This window comes from Gopherus evgoodei, unplaced genomic scaffold (genome assembly GCF_007399415.2).
Source record: "Gopherus evgoodei ecotype Sinaloan lineage unplaced genomic scaffold, rGopEvg1_v1.p scaffold_255_arrow_ctg1, whole genome shotgun sequence".
NCBI classification, from domain to species: Eukaryota; Metazoa; Chordata; order Testudines; family Testudinidae; genus Gopherus; species Gopherus evgoodei.
In genome coordinates, this window is record NW_022059918.1 from 27,298 (window position 1) to 40,367 (window position 13,070).

A 13,070-nucleotide genomic window follows, 5' to 3' on the forward strand; every position below is an offset into this window, starting at 1 on the left:
AGGCGTCCGGGCTCCCCTCCCCACAGCCCACTCTGGCCACTGGACCCGGCTCCCCTCCTGGAACCGGGAGAGAACCCAGGCGTCCGGGCTCCCCTCCCCCCAGCCCGCTCTGGCCACTAGACCCGGCTCCCCTCCTGGAACCGGGAGAGAACCCAGGCGTCCGGGCTCCCCTCCCCCCAGCCCGCTCTGGCCACTGGACCCGGCTCCCCTCCTGGAACCGGGAGAGAACCCAGGCGTCTGGGCTCCCCTCCCCACAGCCCGCTCTGGCCACTGGACCCGGCTCCCCTCCTGGAACCGGGAGAGAACCCAGGCGTCCGGGCTCCCCTCCCCCCAGCCCGCTCTGGTCACTGGGCCCCGCTCCCCTCCTGCAGCTGGGAGAGAACCCAGGCGTCCGGGCTCCCCTCCCCACAGCCCGCTCTGGTCACTGGAGGTGTGGGGGCGGGTTATGCCAGGGGCTCTGGCAGGGAGGCAAGTGGAACTGGAGTCAGGGGGCTTGGGGGGGTTGAGAAGTGGAGAAAGGTCCCCTCCCAGCTCCCGCCCCAGACACACAGCACCCCTGACCCACACGCAGAGCAGAGCAGAGCAGGGGAGTCGGCTTTATTTCTGTGTGGTGGGGCGGAGAGGGGGCGGGCGTGGGGCGTGGGGCGGACGTAGGGCGCGGGCAGGGCTCAGATCTCCATCCGGAAGCTCAGGTCGGTTCCCTCCATTTGCCTCTCATAGTCGGCGTTGAATCGCTCGTTCTGCGCCACCGTGAACTGGTTCTTCCAGTCGCCCGTCACACCTGGGGGGCAGGAGAGTGGGGTCACTGTCCCCCCTGACCCCCAGGATGCTGAGCCCCCCACGGCGCCCCAGTCCTGAGCCTCCCAGCACTGCCCCCCCACAGTGCTGAGCCCCCCATGGTGCTGAACCCCCCGCTGAGCCTCCCCCCAGTGCTGAGCCCCCCACGGCGCTGAGCCAGCGCTGAGCCCCCACTGAGCCTCCCAGCACTGCCCCCCCCACAGTGCTGAGCCCCCCCCATGGTGCTGAACCCCCCGCTGAGCCTCCCCCCAGTGCTGAGCCCCCCATGGCGCTGAGCCGGCGCTGAGCCCCCACTGAGCCTCCCAGCACTGCCCCCCCACAGTGCTGAGCCCCCCCCATGGTGCTGAACCCCCCGCTGAGCCTGCCCCCAGTGCTGAGCCCCCCGCGGCGCTGAGCCCCCCATGCGCTGCCCCCCGTACCCTTGCGCATGAAGGGGGAGATGCTGTGGTCCATGATGCTGGTGGGGATGGTTCTGTAGTTGGCCATGAAGTTCTGCTCCATGGCGGCGAAGGCCGTGTGCCGGGCGATGGCCTCCACCAGCCCCTCGGCCGGGGGGCGCCCCAGGAACGCCAGCACCTTGCGGATCTCACGCCGGGGGTCCTGGGTGGGAGGGGGTCAGAGCCAGCGGGGCCATGGGACTGTCTGGGAGGAGCTGGGGCAGGAAGGGGGAGAGGGAGTCGGGGGGTGGGGACAGGAAAGGGGGGCAGGGGGGGGCTCACCTCCTTCATGTCCTCGTAGAACAGGTAGAGCACCCGCTGCTCCCGTCTCTTCTCCCACCAGCCCCGGACGTGCTGGTACCACGACCCGAACGACACTGTGGGGGGCAGACGGTTCAGAGACCCCCCCGCCCCCTCACACGCCCCCCTCTGAGCCCCCCGAGCCAGGCAATCCCCCCACCCCCTTCTGCACCCCCACAGCCAGGCAATCCCCCTCTGCGCCCCCCCGAGCCAGGCAATCCCCCCACCCCCTTCTGCACCCCCGCAGCCAGGCAATCCCCCTCTGCGCCCCCCCGAGCCAGGCAATCCCCCACCCCCTTCTGCACCCCCGCAGCCAGGCAATCCCCCTCTGCGCCCCCCCGAGCCAGGCAATCCCCCCACCCCCTTCTGCACCCCCGCAGCCAGGCAATCCCCCTCTGCGCCCCCCCGAGCCAGGCAATCCCCCTACCCCCTTCTGCACCCCCGCAGCCAGGCAATCCCCCTCTGCGCCCCCCCCAGCCAGGCAATCCCCCCACAACCCCCTCTGTGCTCCCCCGAGCCAGGCAATCCCCCCACAACCCCCTCTGCGCCCCCCCCAGCCAGGCAATCCCCCCATATGCCCCCTCTGTGCCCCCCCGAGCCAGGCAATCCCCCCACCCCCTTCTGCACCCCCGCAGCCAGGCAATCCCCCTCTGCGCCCCCCCCAGCCAGGCAATCCCCCCATGTCCCCCCCAAGCCAGCCAGTCCGTGCCCTGGGGCAGGCCTGACCGGTGCCCCCCAGCTCGTGCCCCACCTGCGCCAGCCATGAAGTCAGCCAGGAAGTGGTCCCAGGGGCCGGGCTCTGGATGCACCTTGGCCATCTGGTAGAAGTGATAGTAGGAGACGGCCACGTCCTTGGGGTTCCTGGCCACGTAGATCATCTGGGGGGAACATGGGGGTCAGGCTCTGCCCCCCCCAGCTAAGACCCCGCCCCGGGGGACCCCACGGGAGCCTCACCTGACAGTCCTGCTCCCAGAACGACACCGGCAGCAGCTGCACCGGGAGATGGGTCTTCACCAGGCGCCGCTGGGCAGGGGTCTGGCGGAGCAGCTCCACCCCTGGGGGGCATGGGGCGGGGTCAGCCGGGCCCCCCCAGCTGGCGCCACCTGCCCCCTCCTGCGGTGCCTCCTGCCCCCTCCCGTGGCACCTCCTGCCCCTGGCGGCCCTCCTCACAGCGCCCCCCTGCCCCCTCCTGCAGTGCCACCTACCCCCTCCTGCGGTGCCTCCTGCCCCCTCCCGTGGCACCTCCTGCCCCCGGTGCCCCCCTGCCCACAGCACCCCCCTGCCCCTGGCGCCCCCCTGTCCACGGTGCCCCCCTGTCCCCTCCCCACGGGGCCTCCTGCCCACGGCGCACCACTCCCCGTGGTGCCTCTTGCCCCCTCCACATGGCACCCCCCTGCCCCTAGCACGCCCTGCCCCTTCCCCACAGGGCCTCCTGCCCCCGGCACCCCCCTCCCCATGGCACCTCCTGCCCCCTCCCCGTGGTGCCTGCTGCCCCCAGCGCCCCCCTGCCCACAGCGCCCGCCTGCCCCCCCATGGCACCTCCTGCCCCCAGCGCCCCCCTGCCCACAGCGCCCGCCTGCCCCCCCATGGCACCTCCTGCCCCCTCCCCCCAGCGCCTTCTGCCCCCCGGCGCCCCCCTCCGCACACTGCCCCCCCTTCCCCTGGCACCCCCCTGCCCACGGCACCCCCAGCCAGCACCCTGTGCCTCCTTTCCACGGGCCCCTGCACACAGCATCCTGCCCCCCCCAGCCACCACCCCCCTACCCACAGCGCCCCCAGCAGCCGAGGCCGCGTTACCGGTGGGGATCCCAGGAACGGCGAACTCCAGGAAAGGGACTCGCATGTAGATGGCGTCTCGCTTGCATTTCTCTGGGTCGCCATCATTGTAGATCATGTCAATGATCTCACTGATCCAGGTGGTACCTGCAGGAGACAGGCAGGGCTGGGCTGGCAGGGGCTGCGGGTCGGGAGTGAGGGGCACCGGCAGAGCTGGGGGGGGCAGGGCTGGGCTGGCAGGGGCTGCGGGTCGGGAGTGAGGGGCACCGGCAGAGCTGGGGGGGGCAGGGCTGGGCTGGCAGGGGCTGCGGGTCGGGAGTGAGGGGCACTGGCAGAGCTGGAGGGGGGCAGGGCTGGGCTGGCAGGGGCTGCGGGTCGGGAGTGGGGGACACCGGCAGAGCTGGGGGGGCAGGGCCAGGCTAGCAGGGGCTGCGGGTCGGGAGTGAGGGGCACCGGCAGAGCTGGGGGGGCAGGGCTGGGCTGGCAGGGGCTGCGGGTCGGGAGTGAGGGGCACCGGCAGGGCTGGGCTGGCAGGGGCTGCGGGTCGGGAGTGAGGGGCACTGGCAGAGCGGGGGGGCAGGGCTAGACGGCCAGGGGGCTGCGGGTCAGGAGTGAGGGGCACCAGCAGAGCTGGGGGGGGGCAGCCCGGGGCCGGGCTAGCAGGGGCTGCGGGTCAGGAGTGAGGGGCACCGGCAGAGCTGGGGGGCGCAGGGCTGGGCTAGCAGGGGCTGCGGGTCAGGAGTGAGGGGCACCGGCAGAGCTGGGGGAGCAGGGCTGGGCTAGCAGGGGCTGCGGGTCAGGAGTGAGGGGCACCGGCAGAGCTGGGGGGGCAGGGCCGGCCTAGCAGGGGCTGCGGGGCGGGAGTGAGGGGCACTGGCAGAGCTGGGGGGCACAGGGCTGAGCTAGCAGGGGCTGCGGGTCGGGAGTGAGGGGCACCGGCAGAGCTGAGGGGGGCAGGGCTGGGCTGGCAGGGGCTGCAGGTTGGGAGTGAGGGGCACCGGCAGAGCTGGGGGGGCAGGGCTGGGCTGGCAGGGGCTGTGGGCGGGAGTGAGGGGCACTGGCAGAGCTGGGGGGCGCAGGGCTGAGCTAGCAGGGGCTGCGGGTCGGGAGTGAGGGGCACCGGCAGAGCTGGGGGGGCAGGGCTGGGCTAGCAGGGGCTGCGGGCCGGGAGTGAGGGGCACCGGCAGAGCTGGGGGGGCAGGGCTGGGCTAGCAGGGGCTGCGGGCCGGGAGTGAGGGGCAGTGGCAGAGCTGGAGGGGGGCAGGGCTGAGCTAGCAGGGGCTGCGGGTCGGGAGTGAGGGGCACCAGAGCACGGAGGCAGGGCCGGTGCAATCACTAGGCAGCTAGGCGGTCGCCTGGGGCGCCGAGTGCTTGGGGGGAGCCGAAAAGCAGGAAGCCCCAGCCATGGCGGCACAGGGGACGCAGCAGCCCTGCAAAGGCGGGTGCCACTAGCAGCTGCCCCCCCTGCCCCAGCTGGAGGGCTCCAGTGATCTGCGGGGCACAGAGGCAGTGGGCGGCATCCGATTGCGCAGCCGCCTTTTCCCTGGGCTCCAACTTTCCCGGCTCCCGCCGCTCTCCAGCCTGTGAACTCCCGGCCTGGCGCTTCCCCAACGCAGCAGCAGCCGGAGCTGGGAGGGCTGGAAGTTGCTTCGGGCCCCGCGGTTCAGGGAGCCGGGAAAGTTCGAGCCTGGGGAGGAGGTGGCTGCCCTCCGATGCCGCCCGCCGCCTCTGTCCCCCGCCTGGCGTTGGCTCCTGGCCTGGGAGCGGCAGCGGGAGGTGGTACAGGACTAGGAGGGATGCTGCTGTGAACCGTGGCCACCAGGCAGGTGGGGGGTTCCCGGGAAATGTTCCTGACCATCCCCGACTTGGCAGGAAACCTTCGTGGCGCTGACCTGTACCTGGGAGTTGTACTTTGCAGCCCCTCGGGGTCCCCTTCCCCACATGTTGCTCAGGCCAAGCCCCCACAGCTCAACCCCCCCTGGACTGTCTAATTGTATTTCCCTGTATGGGTTAATCTGGGATTTCTATGAGAAAAAGTTACATGATTAAATCCCTGATATTTGCATTAACCTGACTTTCAGAACTCTGCCCCAAGTCTCTCTGTTTGCAGTGTTTAAATCAAGAAAACAATCCCAGCTGCAGTGACACGTCCTGCTCTTTGAACTGCTCGGAAAGCGGCACACGGAGACATGAATGGCGCTAAGGTTTCACAGTGATTCACGGGATTATAAAACAGCCCCAACACTAGGACAGTCATCCCAGGACAGCTGGTTTCACACCTCCCACATAAGGAAGTGCTCAGTAAAGTAAGAAACACGTATTATGCTTAAGCGGAGTCAACATCAAACAGAAACAGAAATTTCAGTAAATATTAATTTAAACTGAAAGAGAAAATTTACCACACGAAATCATAGGGGAGGGGCCTATTTTCTAAAGAACATTCCAAAAAGCCCTTGTCAGCAGGTGTTGGAAAGTTGTCAGGTCATTTTTAAGTAGAGATCTCAAAGCTCTGCAAATCTGTCACTGAACTTACTACTCCGACCACCTGAAAGGGAGCAGGGTGAGGGGGCTTAGCTGCAGGGACACACGATTCCATACAATCCCTTGTGCTGGGACGTTATTTAAAAGAGACAAAGTGGAGGAGGGGAGATCTTTAACTGGACCTGCTTCTGCTAGTGAGAGAGGCAAGTTCTGGAGCCCCACAGAGCCCTTCTCCGGGCCTGGCAAGGTGCTGCCAGTGTCACCCCTGAACTGGAGATCTAACCGCTGGTTTAGTGCATATTCCAGAGGAGCACTGGGCTGAAGGAGCCCATTATCTCCCCTGTAATCCCAGGACAAAACGGAGATTAGTGGGCTGCAGGTTGGTGTAATTAACCACAAAGCCGGTATCTTTCGGAGGAACCTGATTTTTAGTGTTTAGCAGCGTTTTGAACTCAGGCTCCCGGGCTCACCTTGTGCGGGTCCCCTTGCAGGCTGAGGCCTGAGAGGTCAGATAGCGAGTGGTTCTGGGGGGCAGCTCCTGAGCTCTGAATGTCTGAGGCTGGCGACACTGGATATTACAGCATGTCACCAAAGAAATGTAACTCGGGTTCCTCAAACCTTGTCCAGGCCGCCCCCTAATCCAGTCACTGCTCCATGGGCCAAACCCTCCCTCTGGAGTAACGCTACCGAACAAGGCCACGTGATGCAGGATTCACTTCTGAACGCTTATAATAAAGGATGCTGGGGCAGGGGGGCGCAAGGGGGAAGTGTCCCTGGGGCACACAATATCCCTGCAGCAGCCCAGCCCAGGGGCGATGGGGAGGCTGGAGGCACTCACCGGATTTGGGGTAGGTGGAGATCAGGAGATCATCCGGCTGGGCCTGGAATCCCTCCACCTCCCCCCAGTTCTCAGCGAAGTACTTGATCATGGGGACGCCCCGGATGGGGATCATGGCTGGGCGCGGAGTCTCCTCTGCCGGCTGCATCCTGGGAGACCAAGGGTTAAAGAGACACTCTGGAGCTAGCCAGCCCCTCCCCCCATCTAGAGCCTACGGCCGGGCTGGCAGGGGCTGCGGGTCGGGAGTGAGGGGCACCGGCAGGGCTGGGGGGGGGCAGGGCTGGGCTGGCAGGGGCTGCGGGTCGGGAGTGAGGGGCACCGGCAGGGCTGGGGGGGCAGGGCTGGGCTAGCAGGGGCTGCGGGTCGGGAGTGAGGGGCACCGGCAGGGCTGGGGGGGCAGGGCTGGGCTAGCAGGGGGCTGCGGGTCGGGAGTGAGGGGCACCGGCAGAGCTGGGGGGACAGGGCTGGGCTAGCAGGGGCTGCGGGTCGGGAGTGAGGGGCACCGGCAGGGCTGGGGGGACAGGGCTGGGCTAGCAGGGGCTGCGGGTCGGGAGTGAGGGGCACCGGCAGGGCTGGGCTAGCAGGGGCTGCGGGTCAGGAGTGAGGGGCACCGGCAGAACGGGGGGGGGCAGGGGCTGCGGGTGGGGAGTGAGGGGCACCGGCAGAGCTGGGGGGGGGCAGGGCTGGGCTGGCAGGGGCTGCGGGTCGGGAGTGAGGGGCACCGGCAGAGCTGGGGGGGGGGGCAGGGCTGGGCAGGGCAGGGCTGGGCTGCGGGGCGGGGGGGCGAGTTGTGAGTTTCTGGCAGCGAAGAGACGTTGTTGGCTCCGGGACATTCCTGGGCGCAGGAGCCAGGCGGCGGCGGCGGGGGTGGGGTGGGGTGGGCAGGTGCTGGCGGGGGACACGCGGTTGCCCCTTTCTGTTGGGGGGGCAGGAGGGTCCCTGCAGCAGAAAGGCGGGTCCGGAGGGGGGCCGCCCCCCATCCCTCTGCCCGTCCTGCGGGCCCCGGACGCCTGGGTCCCGTCTGCCTGGGGGCCCGGGGGAGCAGCCCCCCCCCACTCACTTGCTCGGGGCTCGGCGGGGTCCGGAGAAGCTCTGCGCGGGGGCCGGGCGGGTTTTATCGGCGGAGCCAGGGGCGGGCGGGACCGTGGAAAGGGGCCAGGAGGTGGCTGATCCCATCGCCATGGGGCGGGGGGGGGCGGACGCCTGGGTCCCTCCCCTTGTTCATCTCTCTGTGGTCCCCCTCCCCCTCCCAAGCGCTCAGGAGCACCGCTCCGGACGCCTGGGTCCCCTCCCCATCCCTGTCCCCTCCCTCCACCGCCCGGGCACCTGGGTCCCCACCCCGCCACCTCAGTCCCCTTCTCATCCCTAGTCCCCCCCCCCCCACCCGGACGCCTGGGTCCCCTCCCTCCCACGCAGGTGTCAGGGACTGCAGATTGGGCAGGTCATACAGTCCTGGAGCTCGCTGGGTGGGGGAGGAGTCCCTGGGCCCCATGATCCGCCCCCCGCCCCCTCCCCTTCAGGTTGCGGTGTGGGGGGGGGAAGGTTCCAGGATCCTCCCTCAAAGCCTGGGGCTCCTCTCCCGCCTCTGCCCCTCCCCACACCCGTCCCTGCCCCCGGGGCGGGGGGGGGGGCAGTACAAATACGGGGGCCTGGCCAGAAGGGGGCCCGGCCTCCGCGGGCCTGTTGAGCCCAAGGGCCCCTGCTGGGGGGCCCGAATCGGCTCTCCGCGGCCCTCCTGTCCCCGGACGCCTGGGTCCCCCGCTGCCCCTGGGGTCAGGCCGCCAGACTCGAATCTCCCGGGATTTTTATTTCATGTAACCCCCTAATTATCCCCTGGAATCCAGGAGGGGCGGGTCCATCTTCCCAGTGGGCGGGGCAAAGGGGACAAGCCCTTTGCCCCGCCCCTTCCAGCGCAGGCTCCTCCCCTCTGGTCCTCAGCTCTGCAGCTCCTCTGTCCAGTGTCCCTGTGGGTAGGAGGGGGTCAGAGAGGGAGGGGCTGCCCGTGAGGGGGCGGGGCTTAGGGGCTACATAGGGAGGTGGAGCGGAGGTTTGTCTGCCTGAGAAAGGGGCGGGGACAAAACAGGGAGGGGAGGGGAGAGCCTGGGGGCGGGGCTTACCAGCAAGAGGGGGCGTGGTCAGGGCAGGGCAGGCACAGGGAAGGGGTGCGGTTAAAGGCAAGAGGGGCGGGGACAGAAGAGGGAATCCCAATGGGCCTGCACAATGGGCGGGGCTCTTGTGCCAAAGGGGAACACGCTAGGGGTGGAGCTTAGCAGCAAGTGGGCGGGGCTTACCTGGGAGGAGGCAGGGACTTCTTCCAAGTCTCCATAGCAACCCTGGTGGTAGCGAATCAGGTCGCCCCACAGGAGGAGGTTCTTGCACCTGCAACAGGAAGGTGGGGGCCTTCACCTTGGGAATTGGGTCGCCAAGGCAACATGCTGGGGATGTTGCCCAGGGCAACTGAGTCCCATCCCTGCCCTCCCTGGAGATCCCCTGGGCTCCATACCCTGGGCAGTGCCCCTCCACGGGCAGGAGCTGCTCCGGCTCCTCCCGCAGGAACTCCCGGGCCAGGCAGGCAGGGTGGGCAGCCAGGGGGCAACCGGGCTGGAAGCAGCGCAGGGGGGGGTCATCCACGTCCTGCAGGGGGAGACAGACATGGGGAAGGGTACAGCCCCCCCAAGCACCAGCCCCCCCCTCCCCTCCCTTTGGCTCTCAGCCCCCTCTCTAACCACTGGGCCCCACTCCCCTCGGCTCTCTGCCCCCCCCCCAGCACTAGATGCCACTCCCTGCTCCGGCTCCCAGCCCCCTCTGTCCGCACCCACCCCTCCCCGAGCTGGGAGAGAACCCAGGAGTCCTGGCTCCCAGCCCCCACTGCTCTCACCCACCAGCCCCCACTCCCCTCCCCGAGCTGGGAGAGAACCCAGGAGTCCTGGCTCCCAGCCCCCACTGCTCTCACCCACCAGCCCCCACTCCCCTCCCAGAGCCGGGAGAGAACCCAGGAGTCCTGGCTCCCAGCCCCCCCTGCTCTCACCCACCAGCCCCCACTCCCCTCCCCGAGCTGGGAGAGAACCCAGGAGTCCTGGCTCCCAGCCCCCACTGCTCTCACCCACCAGCCCCCACTCCCCTCCCAGAGCCGGGAGAGAACCCAGGAGTCCTGGCTCCCAGCCCCCCCTGCTCTCACCCACCAGCCCCCACTCCCCTCCCAGGGCCGGGCAGAGAATCCAGGAGTCTGGGCTCCCAGCCCCCACTGCTCTTACATTAGGCTCCCTCTCCTCTCCCAGAGAACCCAGGCGTCCAGGAACCCTCAATGTACCTGAAATCTCTTCAGGCAGAGGTTGCAGCACTGGGCCTCGGCTGCCTGCCCCAGTGGGGGGCCGGGTTCTCCCTGCTCCCGCTCCCCGGGCCCCCTGGCTCGGCCCAGCGCCCGGACCTGCCCGAAGGCCAGAGGCATGTGCAGGGGGGGCTGGAGGGCGGGGGGGAAGTCCTGGCGGTAGCCCGGCTCCAGCCAGCGCACTGTGAGGGGCAGGCGGCACCAGGGGGCCACACGAAGCATGTGGGCCAGAACCCGGAGGTGGAAATCGAAGCGGGTCTCCCGGCGGGCGCGACGGCTCACATGGCAGAGACGGCGAGAAGTGTGGGGGTGCTGCCAGGCCCACTCGAACTGGGGGGCAGAGAGACAGTGGAGTTAGAGAGCAGGGGCTGTGGGTTGGGAGTGAGGGGCACTGGCAGGGCTGGGGGGGGCAGGGGCTGCAGGGTGGGAGTAAGAGGCACCAACAGAGCTGGGGGGAGCAGGGCTGTGCTAGCAGGGGCTGCGGGTCAGGACTGAGGGGCACTGGCAGGGCTGGGGGGGCAGGGGCTGCGGGTCAGGAGTGAGGGGCACCGGCAGAGCTGGGGGGGCAGGGCTGTGCTAGCAGGGGCTGCGGGTCAGGAGTGAGGGGCACCGGCAGAGCTGGGGGTCAGGGCTGTGCTAGCAGGGGCTGCGGGTCGGGAGTGAGGGGCACCGGCAGAGCTGAGGGGGGGGCAGGGCTGGGCTAGCAGGGGCTGTGGGTCGGGAGTGAGGGACACCGGCAGAGCTGGGGGGGGGCAGGGCTGGGCTAGCAGGGGCTGCGGGTCGGGAGTGAGGGGCACCAGCAGAGCTGCGGGGGGGGGGGGGGCAAGGCTGGGCTAGCAGGGACTGCGGGTCAGGAGTGAGAGGCACCAGCAGAGCTGAGGGGGGGGCAGGGCTGGGCTAACAGGGGCTGCGGGGCAGGAGTGAGGGGCACCGGCAGAGCTGGGGGCACGGGCAGGGCTGGGCTAGCAGGGGCTGTGGGGCGGGAGTGAGGGGCACCGGCAGAGCTGCGGGGGGGGGGGGGCAGGGCAGGGCTGGCAGGGGCTGCGGGGCAGGAGTGAGGGGCACTGGCAGAGCTGGGGGCGTGGGGCAGGGCTGGGCTAGCAGGGGCTGTGGGGCGGGAGTGGGGCTGGGCTGGCAGGGGCTGCAGGTCGGGAGTGAGGGGCACCGGCAGAGCTGGGGGCGGGGGGGCAGGGCTGGGCTAGCAGGGGCTGTGGGGCGGGAGTGGGGCTGGGCTGGCAGGGGCTGCAGGTCGGGAGTGAGGGGGCACCAGCAGAGCTGGGGGCGGGGGGCAGGGCTGGGTTGGCAGGGGCTGCAGGTCAGGAGTGAGAGGAACCAGCAGGTACCTGCAGCGCAGCCACGTCGGAGGGGAAGCCATGGATGATCAGCACCATCTCCCTGCAAGGAGAGAACCCATGTCAGGCCAGAGCTCCCAGCATGCCCTGCTCCCTCAGCCTGCACTCCCAGCATGCCCATCTCTGCTGCTTAGGGTGGCACGAGTGCATGGCATGCAGGGAGCCTACCCCTGCAGCATGGCATGCTGGGATTACCCCCCACACAACAGCATTGCATTCTAAGAGCCATGCCCCCCCGATCTCCCCAGGGTTACCAGGGCCCGCGCCCGCTGGTCTTCCAGGCCCCGCCGCGGCGCTTGCCGGCGTTGTGCTGCCCGATGCGGCGCTGGGGGGCCACAGTGAAGCCGACGTAGACGCGGCCCCGGTACCGGGGGTTGGTGCAGAACAGCAGGTAGACGCCGAAGAACCCCCGCGGCTCCACCCCCATGGCCAGGCCTGGGGAGAGGGGGCAGGAAAGGTCATGGCTGGCCAGCCCCACTTCTCAGCACGTGCCAAGTCCCCCCACTGTTGCCCCCACTTCCCAGCATGCCCCAGGTCCCCCCGTGCCCCCCCACTTCCCAGCATGCTCCACACACCCCCATGCCCCCCACTTCCCAGCATGCCCCGGGTCCCCCCATGACCCCCACTTCCCAGCATGCCCCAGGTCCCCCCATGACCCCCATTTCTCAGTATGCTCCAGGCCCCCCCCGTGGCCCCCACTTTCCAGCATGCTCCACACACCCCCATGCCCCCCACTTCCTAGCATGCCCCGGGCCCCCCCGTGTTCCCCACTTCCCAGCATGCTCCACACACCCCCATGCCCCCCACTTCCCACCATGCCCCGGGTCCCCCCCGTGTCCCCCACTTCCCAACATGCTCCAGGTCCCCCCATGACCCCCACTTCCCAGCATGCCCCAGGTCCCCCCATGACCCCCATTTCTCAGTATGCTCCAGGCCCCCCCCGTGGCCCCCACTTCCCAGCATGCCCCGGGTCCCCCCCCGTGGCCCCCACTTCCCAGCATGCCCCAGGTCCCCCCATGACCCCCACTTCCCAGCATATCCCGGGTCCCCCCCGTGGCCCCCACTTCCCAGCATACCCCAGGTCCCCCCATGACCCCCACTTCCCAGCATACCCCGGGGCCCCCCCGTGGCCCCCACTTCCCAACATGCTCCAGGCCTCCCCCGTGGCCCCCACTTCCCAGCATGCTCCACACACCCCCATGCCCCCCACTTCCCACCATGCCCCGGGTCCCCCCGTGTCCCCCACTTCCCAGCATGCTCCACACACCCCCATGCCCCCACTTCCCAACATGCCCCAGGTCCCCCCATGACCCCCACTTCCCAGCATACCCCGGGCCCCCCCCGTGTCCCCCACTTCCCAGCATGCTCCCCACACCCCCATGCCCCCCACTTCCCACCATGCCCCGGGTCCCCCCCGTGTCCCCCACTTCCCAACATGCTCCAGGTCCCCCCATGACCCCCACTTCCCAGCATGCCTCAGGTCCCCCCATGACCCCCACTTCCCAGCATGCCCCAGGTCCCCCCATGACCCCCATTTCTCAGTATGCTCCAGGCCCCCCCCGTGGCCCCCACTTCCCAGCATGCCCCAGGTCCCCCCAGGACCCCCACTTCCCAGCATACCCCGGGTCCCCCCCGTGGCCCCCACTTCCCAGCATACCCCGGGCCCCCCCCGTGGCCCCCACTTCCCAGCATGCTCCCCACACCCCCATGCCCCCACTTCCCACCATGCCCCGGGTCCCCCCCGTGTCCCCCACTTCCCA

General features: G+C 69.5%; 2 protein-coding genes across 2 annotated transcripts; both read right to left on the reverse strand.

Annotated features, from left to right (window-relative positions):
- Positions 1-576: 576 nt before the first annotated feature.
- Positions 577-7,827, reverse strand: LOC115640226 (sulfotransferase 1A1-like). Its single transcript, XM_030543034.1, has 8 exons — positions 7,691-7,827; positions 6,631-6,779; positions 3,333-3,458; positions 2,490-2,590; positions 2,287-2,413; positions 1,518-1,612; positions 1,218-1,398; positions 577-781 (listed from the first exon to the last, which is right to left on the reverse strand). Exons 1-8 carry the CDS (start codon positions 7,810-7,812, stop codon positions 669-671), a joined length of 1,014 nt encoding a protein of 337 aa, XP_030398894.1. The 5' UTR covers positions 7,813-7,827; the 3' UTR covers positions 577-668.
- Positions 7,828-8,417: 590 nt separating this feature from the next.
- On the reverse strand, positions 8,418-11,810 carry LOC115640228 (structure-specific endonuclease subunit slx1-like). Its single transcript, XM_030543035.1, has 6 exons — positions 11,565-11,810; positions 11,302-11,353; positions 9,941-10,288; positions 9,134-9,264; positions 8,922-9,009; positions 8,418-8,594 (listed from the first exon to the last, which is right to left on the reverse strand). The coding sequence occupies exons 1-6, from the start codon at positions 11,735-11,737 to the stop codon at positions 8,565-8,567; spliced, it is 822 nt and encodes a 273-aa protein (XP_030398895.1). The 5' UTR covers positions 11,738-11,810; the 3' UTR covers positions 8,418-8,564.
- Positions 11,811-13,070: the final 1,260 nt, after the last annotated feature.